The sequence below is a fragment of the Plecotus auritus genome, assembly GCF_963455305.1.
Source record: "Plecotus auritus genome assembly, chromosome: 1".
Classification (NCBI taxonomy): Eukaryota; Metazoa; Chordata; class Mammalia; order Chiroptera; family Vespertilionidae; genus Plecotus; species Plecotus auritus.
In genome coordinates, this window is record NC_137770.1 from 192,583,066 (window position 1) to 192,607,173 (window position 24,108).

The 24,108-nt window shown below is 37.4% G+C and overlaps 1 protein-coding gene across 21 annotated transcripts in view; it reads left to right on the forward strand.

Moving 5' to 3' along the window:
* The window catches only part of SEC31A (SEC31 homolog A, COPII coat complex component), a gene marked incomplete at its 5' end in the record, with an annotated part of 91,216 nt that overhangs the window by 23,676 nt on the left and 43,432 nt on the right, over positions 1–24,108 (forward strand). For 18 of the 21 annotated variants that reach the window (XM_080674927.1, XM_080674928.1, XM_080674932.1 and 15 more), the window contains 9 exons: positions 4,920–5,002; positions 5,660–5,783; positions 7,607–7,805; positions 10,472–10,567; positions 13,108–13,248; positions 15,081–15,223; positions 20,023–20,122; positions 21,387–21,548; positions 22,002–22,154. In XM_080674927.1, the coding sequence (XP_080531053.1) occupies positions 4,924–5,002; positions 5,660–5,783; positions 7,607–7,805; positions 10,472–10,567; positions 13,108–13,248; positions 15,081–15,223; positions 20,023–20,122; positions 21,387–21,548; positions 22,002–22,154 (1,197 nt within the window). The remainder of the gene's footprint in view (positions 1–4,919; positions 5,003–5,659; positions 5,784–7,606; positions 7,806–10,471; positions 10,568–13,107; positions 13,249–15,080; positions 15,224–20,022; positions 20,123–21,386; positions 21,549–22,001; positions 22,155–24,108) is intronic. The other 3 variants (XM_080674924.1, XM_080674925.1, XM_080674922.1) reach the window with 2 other exon arrangements.

Genomic DNA, 24,108 nt, shown 5'->3' on the forward strand with positions numbered 1-24,108 from the left:
AATGGCTATTTCCTTACATTATATACACTTAATATATGTACATTTGTATGTACATGTCAAATCCCCAAATCTTGCTCAGAGGTGATACAGGAGGTTTTCCCACTTAAAAAAAAAAAAAAAAAAGAAGAAGAAGAAGACAAGAAATCTCACTGTTATCACTGCTGTTTACTATGGTACTACAGATACTAGCCAACTTGGACAAGACAAAGAAATTCGAGGAATAACAGTTAGAAACAGAGGTGACTCACTATTGGTGCATGATACGAGTATATATGTGGAAAACCCAACAGAATCTACTGAAAAACTACTCCAGAAACAGAATTCAATAAGATAGCAGGATATAAAATTAATACGAACAAATCTTTAGCCACAGACAATAGTGCAGTGAAAGCCTAGGCAGGGTGGGTTCGGGGTAGACGGGGTCAATAGGGGAAAATAGGGGACATCTGTAATACTTTCAACAATAAAGATACATTTAAGAAAAAAATCATTAGCCTTCATATAAGATGATAGACAGTATAACGAAAGGATGGGGGGAGAGTGGGCACATTTACAAATAAACCAAAAAATGAAATAGGAATAAGTAAGCCCAATATGCCAAAGAAAATGTAAAACAATGCTGAAAGGTAAAAAAAAAAAAAAAAAAAAAAAAAAAGATTACTTAAATCAAGGCACCATGTTCTCACAATGGCCTGTGTGGCTGAGTCGGTTGGTATTGTCCCATGCACCAAGAGAGGTTGCTGGTTTGAATCCCAGTTGTGCCTGAGTTGTGGGCTGGATTCCCAGTAGGGGGTGTGCAGGAGGCAGCCCTTGGATGTTCTGTGCTTTCACTTTGACATTTCTCTTTCTCCCTCTCGCTTCTTCTCTCTCTAAAAATAAATAAAAAAATATATTTTTAAAAAAGGCACCCTATTCTCAATAGGAAGATTCAAACATCTTGTTAATTTCCATAAATTAATTTATTAAATTTGAGGCAGGTTCAGTAAAATTACTATTTTTTCTCTGGAATTGACAAAAACTACTACAATATTTATGTAGTAAGAGAGTAACAAGGAAAATAGGGGAAAGCAGTGGGTTGGAGTTATTGAAATCTTACTCATAAAAAGTCTCAATATTTAAAACAATGGAGTGCCTAATGTGTAAATAAACAAATGGACCTATGGAATGGAAATCCGGAAATAAACCTAAGTATATACAGGAATGTAAAGCCTAACCTACATTCTAATACCTACAAGAATATAAACCTAAATAGTAAATTCAGAAATAAACCTAAATACAGAAATTTGGTACATGATAAACTGTGTTATCTAAAATTAGTAGGTAGCCCTAGCCGGTTTGGCTCAATGGATAGAGCATTGGCCTGTGGACTGAAAGGTCCCAGGTTCAATTCCGGTCAAGGGCACGTACCTCGGCTGCAGGCTCCTCCCCGGCCCAGGCCCTTGATAAAGCACCTGCAGGAGGCAACCAATCAATGTGTTTCTCTCGCATCCATGTTTCTCTCTGTCTTTCCCTCTTTCTTCCACTCTCCCTAAAAACAAACAAATAAACAAAAAAATCAATGGAAACATATCCTTGGGTGAGGATTAACAGAAAAAAAAAATAAAATTTAAAAATAAAATAAAAGTAGGTAAAAGATGTTTCAATAAATGGTTTTGGAGTGATAAGGAAAAAAAAACTTTGAACATACATTGTATGCCAGTATATACTCTGAGTCAAAATTTAAATGTAAAGAATAAGCCATGAATGGGTTTGCTAGAAGAAAAATATGGGTGAGTTTCTTCATAATTTTGACATGAAAAAGGTCTTTCTAACTAATCAAAATTCAGAAACCATTTTAAAAGTGACAAATTTAACTATAAAAATAATTATGGTACATCCATACAATGGAATATTTTTCAGTGCTTAAAAGAAATGAGCTGTCAAGTCACAAAAAGACATGGAGGAACCTTAAATGCCTATTGTTAAAATATTTTATGATTGTAGCTAAATTACATTTCAGAAAAGGCAAAACTATGGAGACAGTAAAAAGATCAGTGTTTTCCAGGAGGGAGGGAGAAAGAGGGATGAATAGATGGAGCATAGCGAATTTTTAGGGCAGGGAAACTTGTGAATGATACTGTAACAGTAAGTATGTGTCATTATACATTAAACCCATGGGATGTATAACACCAAGAGTGAACCCTAATGGTAAGTATGGACTTTGGGATATGTGTCTATGTTGAGTCATTGCCTGAAACAAAGTAACACTATGGTGCAGGATTTTGATAATGGGAGAGGCTGTATTAGGGGAATGGGGGAGAGAGGTATTTGGGAATTTAATATACTTTCACTCAAATTTTCCGTGAACCTAAAACTTATAATAAATAAAATCCATTTTTGAAATCTTGTGAAAGGTAAAAATATATACATATAAGCAAAGTCAAAAGATAAAGTCTGACAACCTAATAGAAAAATAAACAAATGATACAAATAGACAGAAAAGGAAATATGGATGACCCATGAACACAGAAAAAACGATGCTCAACATTATTTATATTATGAGAAATGCAAATTGTAACTATACACAGCTAACGTATTCCACTGATCGATCCTGTTGGTAAAAATCTAAAGTGTTACCCCCAAACAAGTATAACTCTGGTAAGGCAGTAGGGCAGCAGCTACTCATATATTACTCTTGGGAATGTGAAGAGGTACAGTTGCCATGGAGGGCAACATGGCAATATCCATCATAATTTAAATTTCATTTGTTCTTTAATCTAGCAGTTTTACTTCTGGAAAATATAGCTGTCCTTGCCCATGAATGAAAAAATATGTACAATGGACATTTATTGCAGCATTTTTTGCAAAAAATCGCAAATGAGTAGAAACAACTCGGGTGTTCATCAGTAGCAGACCAAGTAATTAAATTATGGTACATCTTTATAGTAGAATAATGTGCCATATGAATGCATTTTTGTAGAATAACAATTTTTTTTTAAAGCTTGAAGTAACCAGTATTTAAAATTTTTCTACTTTATCTTATTATTTATTTTGAAATCAAACATCCTTATTTGCAGTTGTCACTGGGGCTGAGTCTTGCTGCTTACTTATTTGCTGGCCTGCTCTCCCAGCTCCATGGATAGGCGCAAGGCCTTGATGACATCTTGCAGGGCTGAGAAGTGCTTGGCTTGGTAGGCCAGGGCAGACTCTGCCTTGTTCATCTCCAGGTTGTAGTCTTTTTTTTTTTTTTTTTTTTAATATATTTCTTTATTGATTTCAGAGAGGAAGGGAGAAGGAGAGATAGAAACATCAATGATGAGAGAGAATCATTGATTGGCTGCCTCCTGCACACCCCCTACTGGGGATCGAGCCCGCAACCCAGGCATGTGCCCTTGTTCGGAATTGAACCTGGGACCTTTCAGTCCGCAGTCTGAGGCTCTATCCACTGAGCCAAGCCGGCTAGGGCTCCAGGATGTAATCTTGCTGCTTGGTCATTTCATAGAGCTCAAGCCAGCTTGGCCTGTGCTGAATAATCTTCTCTTTTTAATATATTTTTATTGATTTGAGAGAGGGAGAGACAAACAGAAACATCAATGATGAGAGAGAATCATTGATGGGTTGCCTCGTGCACCCCCCACGTTGGGGATCAAATCCACAACCCAGGCATGTGCCCTTGACCGGAATTGAACCCGGGACCTTTCAGTTCATAGGCTGATGCTCTATCCATCGAGCCAAACCAGCTAGAGCTGAATAATCTTTTTGAGCTCTTCCTTCAGCTCCTTCATCTGAGTCATTAGAGCTGGACACCTGGGAAGACAATTCCTCTTCTGCCTTAGAAAAATTGCCTGCAATCAGGGACCTCTGAGAGCTGACTTCTGTCCCTTCTGTTTCCATCTGACTTGACTGCTCCCCACTGGGCCCTCTTTGTGGGCTCAGCTCCTTGAACTTGTCTGCATTTCTTTGTTTGTTTGTTTTTTTATTTATATGTTTTTATTAATTCTGAGAGAGAGGAAGGGAGAAGGAGAGAGAGATAGAAACATCGATAAGAGAGAAATATTGATCTCTGCCTCCTGCACACCATCTACTAGGGATTGAGCCTGCAAGCAACCTGGGCATGTGCCCTGACCAGGAATCAAAACCAGTGACCCTCATGGTTCATGGGACTACGCTCAATGATCTGAGCCACACTGGCCAGGGCTCTTGGTGTATTTAAAGTATATCCACAGGAGCTTATGCCTGGTGAGATTATGGCAATCCATGGCTGTGTGCCGACTAGAAAAAGCTTCTTTATCTTTAAAATCTATGGGTTTGCTATATTCTTTGTAGTTAGTCTGTTTTAATTTAAAGTTAATTTTAAAAACTGCTCTTATTGAATGATCCTATTCCAGGAAGATGCACCATATTTTTTATGTGCCTTTTCTTACCCCTAATACACTGCCACCTATCCTTGTCTGAGCAACCCAGGTGCCCTCACCCGTGAATCAAACCCGAAACCCTTTGGTGCTCCGGCTGATGCTCTAACCACTGAGTAACACCAGCCAGGGCTTGTCTTAAAATAAGTCTTTCTTCTTTCTAATATTGAACATTCCCAGAAATGATACCTAATTTGATTTATTGGCATTAGGGGTTTACTAATGATGCAATGGTTGGTCCAGTATATTTCTGTGTTCTATGTTACATGTTCAATATATATCTATGTAAAATATTCTCTTGCCCTAGTTGGTTTGGCTCAGTGGATAGAGCATCGACCTGCTGGACTGACAGATCCTGGGTTCTAGTCCAGTCAAGAGCACATGCCTAGTTTGTGGGCACGATCCCCAGTAGGGGGTGTGCAGGAGGCAGTCGATCAGTGATTCTCTCTCATCACTGATGTTTCTATCTCTCCCTCTCCCTTACTCTCTGAAATCAATAAAAATGTATTTTTAAAAAATTCTCTTTAGCAGGATGAAGTTAAAGGAAGTAGATCGTACTGCCATGCAGGCATGGAGCCCTGCCCAGAATCATCCCATTTACCTAGCTACAGGTGAGTTCAACAGAAACAAGATAGTACAAGTCACCTAATTTCTTCTCTTCCACATCTGATTTATTCATATCTGTTCTTTAAGGTTCAGATCAATCATCTCTAGAAAGCCTCTTCTTCTCTGGCAAGATACCTCCCTCCTTCCTGTCAGCTGAGTTCAATGACTTTCCTCTGTGTTCCCATGGCACCTGTACATCATAGCATTAATCATGATATATTTATAGTGTCATCCCCATTTTATAAAAATTAGGTTCTTATTCCTCCAGTACTAAACACAATAGATATGTTTTTTAAAAACCTGTGAAATATCAATTTAAATGAAGAACAATTTTGATGCTAGCTTTTTTATATAAAAAGAGTTGGAGTTATATCATTTGTGACTATAAACAGATATAGTGAATCATGGTGGTGTTTTTACAGAGAGCTTTTAAAATTATCTGCACTACTCACTCTTACAAATGTCATCTCCGAGCCCTGTGTTAGGATCTCATTGCTGTAGTAATTTAAACATCTGCTCAATGGCATATGAGCTGATTTCAGTTACTATGATAGCACTCATGACTGAGATAATTGAAAAACATGTCTTTAATTTCTATTTTGTATGGTTTGCTGAGACTCTTATTTTTGCATGCATAGTTACCATAAATGTATTTTCTGTAGGAACATCTGCTCAGCAATTGGATGCAACATTTAGTACCAATGCTTCCCTTGAGATATTTGAATTAGATCTTTCTGATCCATCCTTGGATATGAAATCTTGTGCCACCTTTTCTTCTTCTCACAGGTATGAGATTCAACCTTAAATTCATGATTATATTTAATTATATGTTGTGAGTGATGTCGAGTTTGTCTATAAATGTATCATTATTAGAAATTGCAAGGAATAATAGTACCAATAATGACATGAGATATTTGGTGAAAAAATACATTAGTGAATTTCTGTGGAAGTAGAGTTAATGTCTATTAACTTTTTTTAAAAATGGGTTTTTATTGATTTCAGAAAGGAAGGGAGAGGGAGAGAGAGAGAAACATCAATGATGATAGAGAATCATTGATTGGCTGCCTCCTGCACATCCCCTACTGGGGATCAAGCCCGCAACCTGGGCATGTGCCCTGACTGGGAATTGAACCGGTGACCTCTTGGTTCCTGGGTTGATGCTCAACCACTGAGCTACATGTCTATTGACTTTTTATTGCTGACTTTTATGTGTAGGATAGGAAGGAAATGATATAGTTTCTAATTTTTTTTCCTCATAATATAGTAGAGTTACTTTCTTTTATTTCCTTTTTCTTACCTGTTTACAAAAAAAGGAAGGTATGATTAGAAAAGAAATTAGTTGGATGAATATTAAGATGTAAATAGTAATTATCTCTGAATAGTAGGTTATTTTAATTTTTTTCTTGTATTTATCTATATTTGAAAATATATTTCACAGAGAATTTTATTGACATGATTTCTGATACAGTAGTTATTTGGATCACCTTTCCAAGTATTTATGACCTATTGAAAGTACACTTTTATTTAAGTAGTAAAATTGCATTATTGCCTCATTAGCTTTTGGCAGATTTTGATGAAGAGATTGTACCTTAGCTAACAGAATACAGATCATGGAGTCTCATGGGAATCCTCAATCTTCAGAGCCTTCACACTGTAATGGGAACTCCAGATACTTTTTGTCTTGCCCATTTTCTACTCTTTTTTTTCTACTTTTTTTTTAGTATATTTTTATTGATTTCAGACAGGAAGAGAGAGGGAGAGAGAGATAGAAACATCAATGCTGAGAGAGAATCATTGATCGGCTGCCTCCCGCACACCCCACACTGGGGATCGAGCCCACAACCTGGGCATGCGCCCTTGACTGGAATCAAACCCCGGACCCTTCAGTTCGCAGGCTGACCTCTATCCACTTGAGCCAAACTGGCTAGGGCTACTCACCACCATCTTATGTCTCATCGTACATCTCCATGACACCTTCATATTTCATCTTCATGCCACACCATAATCTTTTATTCTCCACAAGTAGGAGTACTTGTTATAACAGACATAATTTTAATGTCACTTTTTTACTGTCAGAATACATTATTTTTCTTAGAAAATTTTAGATGACTCCCTTAACACCTTTACTATTTAACAGACCATTTGTTGGTGAGTACTTCTGTAGTCAAACAGAATTAAGGGAAGTGGTAGCTCTATTTTTCAGATGAACCAAAAGTAGTTTAGGATGGTCAAGTAACTTGCCTAGGCCTCAAAGTTTCTAAATGGTAAAACTATTCGTAAGCCCATATCTTTAGCACACAAATCAAGTATATTTTGTCATACTATAAAATATGCACATGAGTATAAATAACTAAAATTCCATTTCACCAAGTCATTCACGGTTACCAGAAATAGAGGAGAAACAGTATTTTTGGAGTATTTATGATGATAAGGAATTAAATGTATACTTTCAAATTATTTTCTACATTTATTTGACTTCAAAAATTAGTTGTTGCTTTTTTTAATTGAATTCATTGGGGTGATGTTGATTAATAAAATTATACAGGTTTCAGGTATACAATTCTACACAGTACATCATCTAAGTTGTTTTTATTCATTTTCTCTTAAAGGTACCACAAGTTGATTTGGGGGCCTCATAAGATGGATTCCAAAGGAAATATCTCTGGAGTTCTGATTGCAGGTGGTGAAAATGGAAATATTATTCTTTATGATCCTTCTAAAATTATAGCTGGAGACAAGGAAGTTGTGATTGCCCAAAATGATAAGCATACCGGCCCAGTGAGAGCCTTGGATGTGAACATTTTCCAGGTTAGACTTTTGACATTTATTCATTATTCTTGAGATATGTGCTGCTTGTTTGAGACAAGCATATGAATCTACTATGCTTGGAATCAAAAGCTAAAAATGTGTGCATGAGGAGTGAGTATATTTGTTTGAAGAATAAAGAGTTCAGAATATGTGATACTAACTGCATGGAGGGGATCTGGCTGATGGGTTTAATTCAGAGAAGTCTGGAGACATCATAACATCTGATTGAACATTTTTTAGAAACCTTGCCTTTTAAAGGTTTATGCTATTCCAACATTGGGTTGGTCTGTGGTGTCTGGGTTAATCCACAGTTTTATTAATTGAGAAATTTTGTCTTTATGATAAAGAGATTAGTACTCTATCAGATAATTAGAAATATACACAAATATAGTACAAATTTAATTAATAGACAAGAGTCGAATGTTACCATTTTAAACTTTACTAAATATTAATTATATAAATGTGTAGGTTAATAAAGATCTTTTTTTTTTAAAGGTTATTTATTGATTTTAGAGGGAGAGAAAGAGAAATATAGATTTGTTGTTCCACTTATTTATGCATTCATTGGTTGCTTCTTGTATATGCCCTGACTGGGAATTAAACCTGCAACCTTGGTGTATTGGGACTACACTCTAATCAGCTGAGCTACCTGGCCAGGGCCAAAGATTTTTTTAAAAAAAATATATATATTTTTTATTGATTTCAGAGAGGAAGGGAGAGGGAGAGAGAGATAGAAACATCAGAGGGAGAGAGAATCATTGATTGGCCACCTCCTGCACGCCCCACACTGGAGATCAAGCCCGAAACCCAGGCATGTGCCCAACTGGGAATCGAACCGTGACCTGGCTCATAGGTCGATGCTCAACCACTGAGCCATACCAGCTGGGCAGTTAATAAAGATCTTGAGTTAATAGAATACTAGAGTACAACAACCAAAAAGTGCATATTATCTTTAAAGTTTAAAGTAGTTATTTTTCTTATAAATAGACTAAAAGCCCAGCACATGATGGAAATCGTGGGAGGAGGCACCCTGCCTCCCGCCGTGCGAGGTGGCACCCTGAGGGGGGCCGGGACCCGCGCCTCACCCATGCAGCGCCAGCTGCCGTGTTGTGTCCGCTGGGGTAGAGGCAGGTGCTCTTGTGTATTGTGTCTCCTCTCCGGTCCTCCCCCTGCCCTAGCCTCTCTGTGTGTTGTGTCTCCGCTCTGGCCGCCCCCAGCCCCAGCCTCCCCACGGCCGCTGGGGCTGGGGCGGCATGCAGTCCCCTCCTGCCCATCTGCGCGTGCAGCTCCTCCTGAGCAGTCGTGATGCAGCCTCCTCCTGAGCAGTCGTGATGCCCGCCTAATTAGCATATTCTCTGTTTATATATATAGATATTTAAGATAAAGAACTATAAAACCCAAACTTCTTAATTTCTACCATTTATGGGGTTTATGCTTTAGATTAGAAAGCTAGTTCCTTTGTTAATTGGATTAAACAGTTGCTGGATTTTTGGTTACCTTGTATTATAGGTAGCTATTACCATAAAATTCCTCTGTTTTTAGTTATATTTCTGTTGATTAGAGAAGAATTTATGCAAGTGAATAATAAAGGATGAAGGTTAATACCTGAAATTCATTATCTTGCTATACTTCATATCATAATTTTAGGGGCTTTTGACCGTAAAGGTATGCAATAGAGATAATCTAGAACTATTGCTACTCAGAACAAGATTGAGTATAAATGAAGTAGAATTACGTGAGGGATTTAAGACAAGAATTTAACTAGCCCTATCTTGGTTTGGCTCCAGAAGCTGGCTTTGAGGTATCCTGAGATAGACGCCATTATTTTAGAATTCAATTATTTTCCTGAAAGCAGTAATTGGTGACCTGTTTTTATTACCCACTGTTGGATTCCCTTCCAGAGATGTAAATCCACAAATTATAATCCCCATGTAGTTACATGATTTTTTAAAATTACGTATTTTTATTGATTTCAGAGAGGGAGGGAGAGAGAAAGATCATCAATGAGAGAGAATCATGGATTGGCTGCCTCCTGCATGCCCCCTAGTAAGGATCGAGCCCACGACCCAGGCATGTGCCCTTGACCGGAATTGAACTCGGGACCCTTCCGTCCGCAGGCTGAAGCTCTATCCACTGAGCCAAACCGGCCAGGGCAGTTACATGATTGTTTAAGAATTTACCCATGTAATTATTTTTTTATACATATATTTATTGATTTCAGAGAGGAAGGGAGAAAGATAGACACATCAACAAAGAGAAAGAAACATTGATCACCTGCCTCCTGCACACCCACTACTGGGGATCGAGTCCGCAACCTGGGTATATGCCCTTGTCCAGAATCGAACCAGGGACCTTTCAGTCCATAGGCTGATGCTCTATCCACTGAGCCAAACCAGCTAGGGCTCCATGTAATTATTTTTAATGTCTTATATTAAAATGTCAATACACATATTATCATTTTAAGTTAAATAGAATTTTATATATTTATCTAGAAACTAATTTTAGATTGTTATGCATGGTATTTAGGAATTCATAAGTTTTGCTTCTTTAATTCAGTAGAAAAATTGTATAACCTAAAACAGATCTTTCTAGCTATGAACTGAGTTAATCTGCATTCTCTTAATTATGTAAAGTGCTATTTAGTTACTAATTGTTTCTTATTGCAGACTAACCTGGTAGCTTCTGGTGCTAATGAATCTGAAATTTACATTTGGGATCTAAATAATTTTGCAACTCCAATGACACCAGGAGCCAAAACACAGGTAATACATTGATTTTGATATAATCAAAGAACCAAAATCAGTTCTTCTACACTTAATTTATTTCTGTGTTTTCCACAGAAAATGTATTTGTTTAAAAATCAGTGTTTAGATGTCATTGATTTTTCTTTAGTGTAGTAAGTAAAGTATTAATGAATGTTTTTTCAAAGTATCAGTGAGTCTTTACAGCAAATATTTACTCAGTGCCTGCCATCTGCCAACGACTGTTTGATTTTAGAAATTGACAAGTCCATAATAATTTTTTTAGATACTGTATTTTATAGGGTGTAGTATTTTATATTATATAGTGTTTTAACACTGTCCAACCTTAGAATAAAAATCATAGATTCAAAAGGAAACATTTTTTTTAAAGAAACACTTAACCCCTTTCCTATTTCTTTCTTTTTCTTTTTTTTTTTTTTTAACAGTGCAAGTGTTAGTGATTCAATGACCAGAGAATGGAGAAGCGGGAGCATAGCTCACAGATTAGCTTCTCATCCACTTGGGGTTGAGAAGTTGTAGATAGATATAGGAGGGTGGAAATGAAGGAATGATCTAGGCAGATAAGGGAGAGCTTTATGCAAATGGTGAGTGGAATAGTCATGGTTTTCTGGGAAAGGGGGGGGCAATTTTTTTGGAATTTGGGTTCTACCTTTTTGTCCTTTTATGATTCCTTTTGATCATTGCCAAGGTGATTGTCAACTGTCATAGCCTTGGTGAGTGTATCATTTAATATGGAGATTAGATTATAATGAGGTTTGAAGTCCCCTGGAGGTCACTTAGGAGGCTGTCTTAGTCTTAGCTGATACTTTCTTTAGAAAGAACTATTACTGCATCCCTCCTGTTCTCAAAGATAAACAGTTAGTGTCGGGTAGGGGTTTACCAGGTCACATAGGCCAACTGAAGGGTAACAAATCCCTCCTTTCTTATTTTCACTCATTCTTGAGGGAGCTGAGGGACAAAGGTCCACCGTCTGTAACTGCTTTGAGGGTTTTATAATGGGGCCCATTAGAGGAGTGAAACCCTTCCTTGGCTAATCTTAAATAAGTCTGATTGTCTCCCGGCTGTAGTTCTAACCATTCATACTCCTGGGTAACTATTATTTGAAGTTTAATTGATTCAAGTCTTCTGAAAACAAAAGAAACTAGACATGAAGGTAATACTTATCTTGTTGGCATTCCTGCTTAGTAGTAGCTTGAAGTCTAATAAAGGCTCATAGAAGTGTTGAGTTCTAGAGAGGAGAACCTCAGGTTCTAGGCCAGTCATCTGTTTTATGTTGGTGTGATGAATCCAAGGCATTATTCCTTGTACTATGTATTTCTAGTAAGTTGAGAAAATAGCCCTCCCGCTGCCTCTTCGAGTTTTTTGTTTTTTTTTTTTAGTTTCTTTTTAAAAATAATTGATTTGAGAGAGGAAGGAGAGAGAGACACACACAGAGAGCAAGAAAGGTGAGAAACATCGATCGGTTGTCTCCTTTACTCACCCTGACGGGGGATCAAACCTGCAACCGAGGTTTGTGCCCTGACTAGAATTGAACCTGCCACCTTTTGGCACATGGGATGCTGCTCCAACCAACTGAACCACCTGGCCAGGGCACCTCTTTGAGGTTTTTATATTGTACTAGAGGCCCTGTGCACGAAATTCGTGCACAGGGGTGTGTGTCCCTCAGCCCAGCCTGCACCCTCTCCAATCTGGGACCCCTCGAGGGATGTCCGACTGCCTGGTAGGATCAGGCCTAAACGGGCAGTTGGACATCCCTCTCACAATCCAGGACTGCTGGCTCCCAACTGCTCGCCTGCCTGCCTTCCTGATTGCCCATAACCACTTCTGCCTGCCAGCCTGATTGCCCCTAACTGCCCTCCCCTGCAGGCCTGGTCACCCCCCAACTGTCCTCCCCTACAGGCCTGGTCCCCCCCCACAACTGCTCTCCCCTGCAGGCCTGGGTCCCCCCCCAACTGCCCTTCCCTGCTGGCCTGATCGCCCCCAACTGCCCTCGCTTGCAGACCTGGTCCCTCCCAATTGCCCTCCCCTGCTGGCCATCTTGTGTCCACATAGGGGCAGCCATCTTGTGTGTTGGAGTGATGGTCAATTTGCATATTACTCTTTTATTAGATAGGATAGACTACTCAATTTGAGTAGCCTTATAATGTGACCTGATATTTTGGCAATCTGAGAGGAGGTAGCATAAGGATAGCCTATGGTCTACCATTTATAAAGATATTTTTCTCATCGTCTAGGCTGTAACTTTTTCTCTGCCTAGTTGTTATATTGACCTACATCTGCTTTGTCATCCATTGTCTACCTCATGGCACTTGCAAAATAACAAAGCAGTACTTGATTTATAGTAGGAGCTTAATAAATGCCTGGTGGATGAGACAATATTAAGCTGTATTGTATATATTGAGAACTTAGGAATGTAAAGCAAATTTGTGAATGAACAGATCAGATTTTTAAGTGATCTGTTTTTTAAAAAGAAGGATCAGAATTTGTAGTTAAATTTTATTATAATTGAGAAATGATTTTTAATAGTTTATTCCTTTTAGCCCCTAGAAGATATCAGCTGCATCGCATGGAATAGACAAGTCCAGCATATTTTAGCATCAGCCAGTCCCAGTGGCCGAGCCACTGTCTGGGATCTTAGAAAAAATGAACCTATCATCAAAGTCAGTGATCATAATAACAGGGTAAGAATATGATTGATTTGTAATGAATATGTTGTATTTCTTCTGTAGGTATTCCTATATTGTTTGTCAGAGTTGGCAATAAATCAAATTTCTATAAAGTCAAATCCTGTATTTTCATGGGCCAGTCATGTGGGAATGAGAGGAAAATAAAGTTCTCGGTAAACCATGTTGGATATTATTAATGATAAAGAGAGAGATTGGGGGCTTGTTCTATGATATTCTTCGTGTTTTGCTTTGCTAGCTGTTTCAAAGCAATACAGCAATTTTTAAATTCATTTTTACCTTTCTCTAAAGTGTAAAGATTTTTCCTACAATTAATTTTATGACTGTGAACTTGTAGTTTCCAAACTCCTGGCTTCATCTCTTCTATTAGGTACTGCTAAAGTGAGCTAATATTCTTCCACTTGCCCATTAGATGCTGCTGTATAACACATTAAATTTTTGACCTTACAAATTCCTTAATATGAAGTTATCATATGCTGTAAAGTAATTTAGATACCATTAGGGCCTTGTTTTGTTAGTTTGTTTTTAATCACATTATATGGTTTGACATTTTCCAAAACAACTTTGCCTAAATCAGAGAATACGTATAAAATTTTTCAACAACAAAAAACTATTTAGAAGAGTATTTCTTCAGGGGTTTGTTTTTTCCCAACGAATCTGGAGTTTTAAAACAAGTTTCATTGAAATAAAGCATACAGTAAACATTTCAGTCATCTTCTGAAATACTTAATAGGATCCCCAAACTTTCAAGTAATTCTCAATAATGTTAATTTATCCCCATGTGAAAATTTTGTAGTTGTTGCTTAGACATTCTATCTTGATTTTTCTGGTAAAATAGAAGAAAGGTGTGGATTTTTGTTATTAAAATACTAGAGGCCCAGTGCACGAAATTTGTGCACAGGTAGGGTCCCTAAGCCTGGCCGGTGATCAGAACTGGCCAGGGCCTTCCTACATTCTGCGCTGCCTCCTGGTGGTCAATGCACATCATAGCAAGCCAGTCTCTCGGTCTCCTGATCAAACTCCTCAAGGGACAGTTTGCATATTAGCCTTTTACATATATATAGATTTTTTCTCTTTATTTTTATTTTTCTGAAAATGTTAAAATTTAAATCTGTATAAAATTCCCTCCTGGCCTGGCCAGCATGGCTCAGTGTTTGAGCATCAACCTAAGAACCAGGAGGTCAAGGTCTGATTTCTGGTCAGGACACATACCTAGGTTTCGGGGCTTGATCCCCAGTGTGGGGGGTGCAGGATGCAGCCAATTAATGATTCTCTCCCATCATTGATATTTTTCTCTCTGAAATCAATAAAAACATATTTAAAAAACCAACAAAACAAAACAAACTTCCTCCTAGTTACATTTTTGGCAGCAGAGCAGGTTCTGGCCCAGAATGGCTTTATGTATCAAATAGCTGGATGAACTGAAAACATTTAAACTTTTTACTTTTAAGACTACTGTTTAAGATTGTTTAATAAAATTTAATACTTTTTAGATTTTAGGAGATCTGTTTACTTATTTATTGAATTTATTAGGGTAACATTAGTTAATAAAATTATATAGGTTTCAAGTGTACAGTTGTATAATACATCATCTGTATATTGTATTGTGTGTTCACCACCCCAAAGCAAGTCTTTTTCCATCCCCATTTATCCCTCATATACCCTCTTCTTCCTCCCCCCAGATATTTTGTGTGTTTTTTTTAAATAGACTAAGCCAGAGCTGATGTTTTCTACTGTTTGTTTCAACAAAGGCATATTCCTTAAGTTCATTTTGGCTTTTCATAAAATAAAATATGATTGATAAAAATGTTAGCCTTAACTATCTGCAGATGCATTGCTCTGGGTTGGCGTGGCATCCTGAAGTTGCTACTCAGATGGTCCTTGCATCTGAAGATGATAGGTTACCAGTGGTCCAGGTGTGGGATCTTCGCTTTGCCTCCACTCCACTCCGTGTCCTGGAAAACCATGCCAGGTATCATGCTGCTCTTTCAACGAACATAATTGTTTATTTTTAAAAACATATTTACTTACTACTTTGATTTATCAGATAATTTTTATTAAACTAGAGAATCTACTTTGTCTCTATTTTTGTAAAAGTTAGTGTAAATAACTGGTTTGTTTTTATTTTAAGCAGTAGTTATCTAATTTTCTGTACCCCAAAATGGTAGCCAAATCATATCATAAGAACACAAAAATGTGTAGAGGATTTTCCACTACTTATTTCAAGTAATAATTAATAGATCAAAATTCCAGTAGATCACAACACTTTGGGACAACTCTTGACTTTATACAATTTGCTCTTTCTTAGGGTCATCATACTTATGAAGAGTCTTGCATAACATTCAATGTCAAGTAAAACTGAAAAGTTTGTTTTATTTCTTTTTATTTTAATTTAAAAGGAAACACTTTTGAGAAAGTATGTGGTTCATTTTACTTTCAGGTGTTTCTTTGTTTTTGTGGGTTTTTTTTTTTATTAATCCTCACCCAAGGATATTTTTCCATTGATTTTTAGGGAGAATGGAAGAGTGAGGGAAACACATTGATTGGTTGCCTCCTGCATGCACCCCGACCAGGGCCGGGCCGGGGAGGAGCCTGCAACCAAGGTACATGCCCTTGTCCGGAATTGAACCTGGGACCCTTTGGTCCACAGGCCAATGCTCTATCCATTGAGCCAAACCAGCTAGTGCTTGCTTTCAGTTTTAATAAATGTGTGGATGTGCTAAAAGAATATGAGAATTTTCTCATGTTAGTTTATTTTTTTAAATATATTTTTATTGGTTTTAGAGAGAAGATGGGAGAAGGAGAGAGATAGAAACATCAGTGAGAGAGAAATATCAGTCGGCTGCCTCCTGCACACCGCCTACAGGGGATCAAGACCCTGGCATGTGCCCTGACCGGGAATCAAACTGTGACCTCCTGGTTCATAGGTTGATGCTCAACCACTGAGTCACACCAGCCGGGCTCTCATGTTAGTTTTAGTAACATTAAATTTAATTAGTAATTTGGCAAATTTCATTCATAATTAGGTATTCAGGGAGTTTATGTGTATTTATTCAATATTTTCAAACAGAAACAAATCCCTTTTAATGTTACATGATTTTCTAAGTACTTTTGGGTGTTTTTTTCTTCTTTCCTGTTTAGGGATATATAAACTAAAACTTTAAATCCCTTTTCCCCTATGTAGTGGATTTGCATACTAAGAAGTTTTAAAAGTTTTTTACTTCTCCTTGAGCTGCTTCTAAAGGAGAAAAGAATCCCATCAAAATGTAATCCTATTCAAATGTTATACTTCAGTTGGCTTTTTATTAAAGAACTAGAAGCCCGGTGCACAAATTCGTGCACAGGTGGGGGTCCCTCGGCTTGGCCGGTGATCGGGGCTGATTGGGGGGCCAGCCAGCCAGAGGAGGGACCACAGGAGGTTGGCCAGCCGGCTACCATCAGTGCCGATCGGCGGGTTGGCTGGCCATGGGAGGTTGGCTGGCTGTGGGAGCACACTGATCACCAGGGGGCAGCTCCTGCGTTGAGCATCTGCCTCCTGGTGGTCAGTACGCATCATAGCAGCCGGTCAACAGGTCATTTGACCATTCGGTCGTTTGGTCGCTTAGGCCTTTATTTATTTATACATACGTGTGTGTGTGTGTGTGTGTGTGTGTGTGTGTGTGTGTGTGTGTGTAAATATATATATAAATATATATACACACACACACACTAGAGGCCCGGTGTATGAAATTCATGCACGGCAGGGGGAGGGTGGCACATGTCCCTCAGCCTAGCCTGCACCCTCGCCAATCTGGGATCCTTCAAGGGATGTCCAACTCCCGGTTTAGGAGGATTAATCCCTGTGGGATTGGGCCTAAACCGGCAGTCAGACATCCCTCTTGCAATCTAGGACCGTTGGCTCCTAACCGCTCACCTACCTGCCTGCCTGATCGCCCCTAACCCCTCTGCCTGCCTGCCTGATTGTCCCTAACCCCTCTGCCTGCCAGCCTGATCGCCCCTACCTTGCCCCCCTGCTGGCCTGATCGCCCCTACCTTGCCCCCCTGCCAGCCTGATCGCTCCTAACTTGCTCCCCTGCTGGCCTGATCGACCCTAACTTGCTTCCCTGCTGGCCTGATCGCTCCTACCTTGCCCCCCTGCTGGCCTGATCACCCCTAAGTTGCTCCACAACCTGATCGCTCCTAACAGCCTCTGCCTTGGCCCCCAGTCTAAGCCACAGTTTGGCCTCCCTCTGCGGGGGGGCAACCTGGCGAATCAGGGGAAGGCACCACCCCCATTACTCCAGTGCTGCTGCCACTGCCAGCCTGAGTCTGGGCCCTTTGCAGCCATGCCTCGGCCCTTCACAGCTACCGCAGCTGCCTGAGCCTGGGCCCTTTGCAGCCGCTCCTCAGCCCTTTGCAGCTGCCCGCGGCTGTCTTAGCCTCAGCCCTCGCAGCCGCTGCAGCTTTCTCCAGAAGGACATCTGGAAGGTCGTCCACAAGACATCTGCCCTAATTAGCATATTACCCTTTTATTAGTATAGATGAATGGTTTTGAGAAGTTTTAATATTTTTCTCATGATAAGGTTTAAAAAAAATTCATGTAACACATACGTACTGAACACATACTCTGTACCAACTACTGTGCTAGGATTCTGTAATATAATAGACAAAAATGTATGCCCTCAGGGAGCTTACATTGTAGTGGGAAGACAACTAACACTTATATGACATGTAAAGTATGCAAGCACTTTAAATATTAGCTTGATTAATCCTCATAACAAATCTATGGTGTAAGTGCTATTAGCCCCTTTTACAGATTGGAAAATGAAGCTCAGCAAGTTTAAATTTGACTTGAATCACATAACTCAAATACTGACTTCCAGTCCAAACATTCTGATCTCAGAGAACATGCCTTTTTTAAAAATATGTTTTTATTGATTTTAGAGAGAGAGGGAGAGAAACGTCGATATGAGAAACATCAAATGGTTGCCTCCTGTATGCACCCTGACCAGGAATCGAACCCACAACATAGTTATGTGCCCTGACCTGGAATTGAACTGGAGACCTTTTGGTGCACGGGATGATGCCCAACCAACTGAGCCACACCAGCCAGGGCATCAGAGTTCATACTCTTAACACTACATTATACTGACTTAGGAATGGTCATAATTTAGCAAGGCATAAATCCATACCAGGTGCCAGGAGAAAATTAATCTCTCTAATTCTCAATTTTCTCTAATAAATGCAACAGTTTGGTGAGATGATTTTTAGGGTTATTTCCAATCTACCATTCTGTGATTTAAAAAAAAAAAAAATTTAAGACCTAAATGTTCTTTAAAATGTGATATTAAATATATGGATTTTTAAAAAAGGCATTCTTGACATGCTTGAAATTCTTGACATGTATGATTGAATTATAAAGGGGGAAGGCAATTACAAAATACATAATTGAGGAAATTTGAATATGAACTATATTATTTTAAGGTATTACATATAAATAATAAGTATTTTCAGTATGTATTTGTATTGTAGTCATATTGGAGAATGTTCTTATCCCAGGAGATAAGTGTAAGGATAAGATGTCATGATATCGGCAATTAACCTCAAATAATCAGAGAGAGAAAGACATTAAGTAAATGTGGCCCCATCGGTAAATCTAGGTGAAGAGTATTAGGGTGTACATCACACTGTCCTTATAATTTTTATAAAGATTTTAACTTTAAAAAATAAACTATTGGAAACAAAAGTCATAAACAATTTGTGTCCTTTTCCTATACCATACTTTCCTGATTCTGAGATGACTTAAATTGTAAGAAATATAAAATTAAAAACAACTTTTTGGGGAAAGAAATCACCTCATTGGCTTAGCTACTGTGATGTTTTCAGGAGAATTGAGGGATATTAATTTGTATGGTGTTTGTTTTAAGAAATATGCAAATATACTTCTAGTTTCTAGTATTTTTCTAGTATCTAATATTTTTTAGTATCTGGTATTTAAATTTTAGTTTCTAGTATTTTCTTCATGGTATGATAATGTTTACTTTCCTTCCATCTCTAAACAAAAAAGGCATGAGTATAGAAAAGACACACTTTTAATAGTTTTACTTTTGTTATACTTAGGATAAAAATAAAAAGTTATAACACGCACAAAAAAACTATAGAATTAGATCTTTGGCATTTGGATCTGTAATATTTTATAAGACAAATTTTTAAATCTTTTAATAAAAAATATTTCCTATGCTAGTACTTATCTGATAACAAAAGCTAGAAAACGTAGACAAAAAGAAGAAAATGTGAAATAGTTATATTTCCTACCTAATTTCCTACCTAATGTTGTAAGTAAAACATTTTATTGTGCATATCTGTATTTATTTACATATATATAACTTCGATGTGTAAATATTTAATGTGATTACATGTTATATGACTTTATGTCCATAGTTAACCTTTTTACATTAATTATGAACATCATTTAATAGTAATAAATAGATTTCTACAACAGAATTTTTAACTACACGTTTTCTCATCTAAAGATGATCTGTAATTTATTACACAAGTTCATATTGGGCATTTGTTTTTATTTTTTGCTATTATACTCTGCACACTGTATTACTAGTATATATCTTTGTGATGATCAAAGAGCATATGCCTTACTAAATTGCTTTCCAGATAGATTATATGAAATTATATTTTTGTTAGCAGTGTGTGTCTTTAAAGCTTACACAGAAATAATTTGGAGATTTGGGTTTTTCAAGATTAAAAATTTTTTCATTTCTTTGTGTTTTTTATAAGGGGAATTTTGGCAATTGCTTGGAGCATGGCAGATCCTGAATTGTTACTGAGCTGTGGAAAAGATGCTAAGATTCTCTGCTCCAACCCAAACACAGGAGAGGTATGGAGAGGAAACATTTCATAGACTTATAGCTATCATAATATTTTATCTCTACCTGAATAAGAAATTTTTCTATATGGATTCTTTTAATGTGTTATTACAATTAAGGACATGTGAAAGTAGATGGAGGTATGTGTGAAATGTTCATCTATTGGAGATTTTTATCAGGAACATTAAGCTCAGTTGTGTCATCTAGGAAAATTAGTCATTGAAATAGTATATTTGAAACTAGTAATCATACCCTACCCCTCATTTACAATAAAAGGTGTTTACCTAGACTCAGAAATACTTGGACTGATTTATTTAACATGTGGTTTCGGTAAATCAGTGCCTTCAAAGTAGGAGTGTTCAAGGGTTGGGTCTTTTTCCTGTTCTACCATTCCTGAAGATTCTCTTTGACTTCTGGAAATCAGTAGAAATGGGTAATTGTTAAGCTAATTTTATTTTTTTCTTTTGAAAGATGCATAGAATACCTATTCTTTTATTGTAGTAAAATGCACATAGCACTTATCATTTTAGCCATTTTTAGGTATACCGTTCAGTATAAATTGTTGAACCACTATCACCACCATCCATAGCCAGAACTTTTTCATCTTCTCAGATTCATACTCTGTACCCATTAAACAATAACTCCTCATTCCCTTTCTTAATGCCACAATTACTATCACACTAATTTTGAATTAGCAACAGTTATTGCATTGTAAAGGTTTTAAATCAGACATTTTTATAATAATTCAATATTCTTTTCCTTCTGAAAAACTGTTTATGCTGAATTCTGCTTTGATTTTACTGTAATAAGAATGATGTGTACTTGTTTTCTCACTTTGACCAAAAGCCAAATTTTTCAGTGAATTCTTCCTTCTCAATATTATTTTTAAATTTTGGTCTTCAAATAGTCTAAATATGGTTGTTTAGATCTTAGTAACAAAACCAGTTGGATAACACACTAGTGAGCTTTTAGAGTCTAATAAGCTAACTCTAATAGAGTGTTCTGGTCTTTCAGATGCATCTAATATTTCAATAAAAACTTCAGTTTTTAAGATGTGCTTATTCCAAATCTGGTCGAAATTTTGAGTAGCATTCCTTTTTTATCATAACAGGCTATCATAATGGACTTTCTTGTACTTTAAAGAAATTCTTGTACTTTTTTTTCTTGGCTAAAGACACTTTCTAAAAAAATTGTTTAAGCTGTACTTGTTGATCATATTAATTCAGGTATTTTGGCTATAAAGTGACTATATACCATTTTCTGACTTTTGTCTAGGTCTTATATGAACTTCCCACCAACACACAGTGGTGCTTTGATATTCAATGGTGTCCCAGAAATCCTGCTGTCTTGTCAGCTGCTTCCTTTGATGGGCGTATCAGTGTGTACTCTATCATGGGAGGGAGTACAGATGGTTTGAGGCAGAAACAAGCTGACAAGGTAATAGGAAATGATGAGGTTTTTTTTATCATCTTATTGTGTAACTAGAGGTCCAGTGCACAGGATTTGTGCACTGGTGTGTGGGGGGTGGGGGATGGCCTGCAGGGATCAGCCAGCTGTGGGAGCATCGCTCATCCTCGTCAGCCAAGTGGTGCTCCCACTGTGGGAGCCCACTGACCACCAGGGAGCAGCTCCTGCATTGAGTGTCTGCCCCCTTGTGGTCAGTGTGTGTCATAGCGACTGGTTGAATAGATGTTCTAGTCATTTCGGTCGCTAGGCTTTTATTTATAGGATTAGTTTAAAAATAATGTTACTGATCAACAATACTGATTAATTGGATAACTGTGATAAAAGAATTCTTGGATATAACTTGAAAACATGTCTTGTACAAGTTAGAAATACTCACATTATTATTATTATTATTATTATTTATTTTACTTTTTTTTTTTATAGCTTTCATCATCTTTTGGAAATCTTGATCCCTTTGGCACAGGACAGCCCCTTCCTCCATTACAAATTCCTCAGCAGGCTGCTCAGCATAGTATAGTGTTGCCTCTGAAGAAGCCACCCAAATGGATCCGAAGGCCTATTGGTGCTTCCTTTTCAGTAGGTGGATTTGTTTTTATGGTCCATAATCACAAAGGACTTAGCATAGAAAAGTGTTATTGTAGAATCACTCTGATGGAAGAAGATTGAGTTTGAAATGTGTCTGTGACTTTTTCTTCATTTAAAGTGGCTTCTCAGGAAAAGTGGGATCTACTCCCTTTTTTTTTCTTTTCTTCCTTTTTTTTTTTTTTAAAGATTTTTATTGATTTGAGAGGGGATGGGAGAAGGAGTGAGAGATAAAAACAAAATTGTTGAAAAAATCATTGATTGGCTGCCTCCTGCATGCCCCCTGCTGGGGATTGAGCTAGCAACCTGGCCATGTGCCCTGACTGATAAAACTATGAGCTCCTGGTTCTTAGGTCGATGAGCCCAAATTGCTTAGGGCTATTTTGACCATTTCAAAACATAACAGTTCAGTGGCATTAACTACATTCACATTGTTGTACAACAACAATCTGTCTCTCCCTTCACCTTTTTAAACTTGTCTTCTTTCTATAGCTCCTCTTTCATTCCTTTTGTGGGTTTTTTTTTTTTAGGAGATTTTTTGGAGGAGGTTGTGTTCTTCTCTTCTTCCCTTGGAGTTTAGGGTAGAGAGAGAAAGAAAGGGAGGGAGACATTTGTTGTTCTACTTATTGATGCATTCATTCTTTGATTCTTGTATGTGCCCTGACTAGGGATCGACCCTAGGTGTATCGGGATGATGCTCTAAACAACTGATCTACCCAGCCAGGGCTATACTTTCTATTTTTAACCTTTCCAAATTTTTTATTTTTTTCAATTTTTATAAATTACATTACTAAGATTTTAAAAATATTTTTATTATCTTCAGTAGCGATAGTTAAGTTTTCTATATTTGTTTTGGATGATTTAAAAAACCGATGGCTAGCAAACAGCATTTACATTCTTATAATGTAACATTATAATGATAATACATAGAACCAATTAAATAAATAAACCTAATCATCCTGTTAAATTCAGTTTAGGTCTTGTTTTTGGGTGCAGTTTTCTCAAACTTCCCTAAAACTTGAGAAAACCCAGTGCTTTTTGCCCTTCTGTGAAGTTCCATATCATGGTCTTATCTGTGCTTGTATCCATTTTTATTTTCATATTAGTTTCTTAAGGATAGTAGCTTATGTTTTATGTCTTGGTATTTCCTATTATGCCTGACATAACAAACACTTTTAATATATTAAATATTTAATAAGATAAATTGTGTAGTCCTGGCTGGTGTGGCTCAGTTCATTGGAGCATCATCCGTATACCAAAAAGTGGCGGGTTCCATTCCCGGTCAGGGTTCATATCCAGGTTTCTGGTTCGATCCCTGGTTGGGCTGCATGCGGGAGGCAGCCAGTCAATGTTTTTCTCTCACATTGATGTTCTCTTTATTTCTCTCTCTCTCTCTCCCCCTTCCTCTCTCTAAAATAAATAAAATATTTTAAAAAAGAAAAGATTAGTTGGTGTAAAGATCATAATCCTTGTATAAAAATTACTGAGTATGAAGAACCAAATTTGGTCCTATATTTTCTTCTTTACCTATGTTTATTTTTTATGAATACATTAATTAGATATTAATTGTCTACTTGCTATATACAAGGCAGATATTGGGTATTTTAGGTAATAAAAGAATAAAGTAGACACAGAGCCTTCCTTGTAAATATAGAGAAGAGACAACTTTGCATTTACCCTCCTAGGTTTTTCGGCCTGGCCTAAGAATTAAATTGACATAGGATAGAATAACAGAAAAGCATACAGATTTTTACATGTACATGGAAGTTCCATAGTAAAATGAAGACTCAAAAAAGTGGCAAAGCCTGAGTGCTTATATACTAGGTTGAACAGATGGCAATTGTAGAAAACTGAAAATATAGAAAGAGACTAAAGGGAGATAATTGTTATTTAACAACTGTTAGTACAGATTTCTCTCAGCCTTAACTCTCATCTCTGGTTTTAAGAA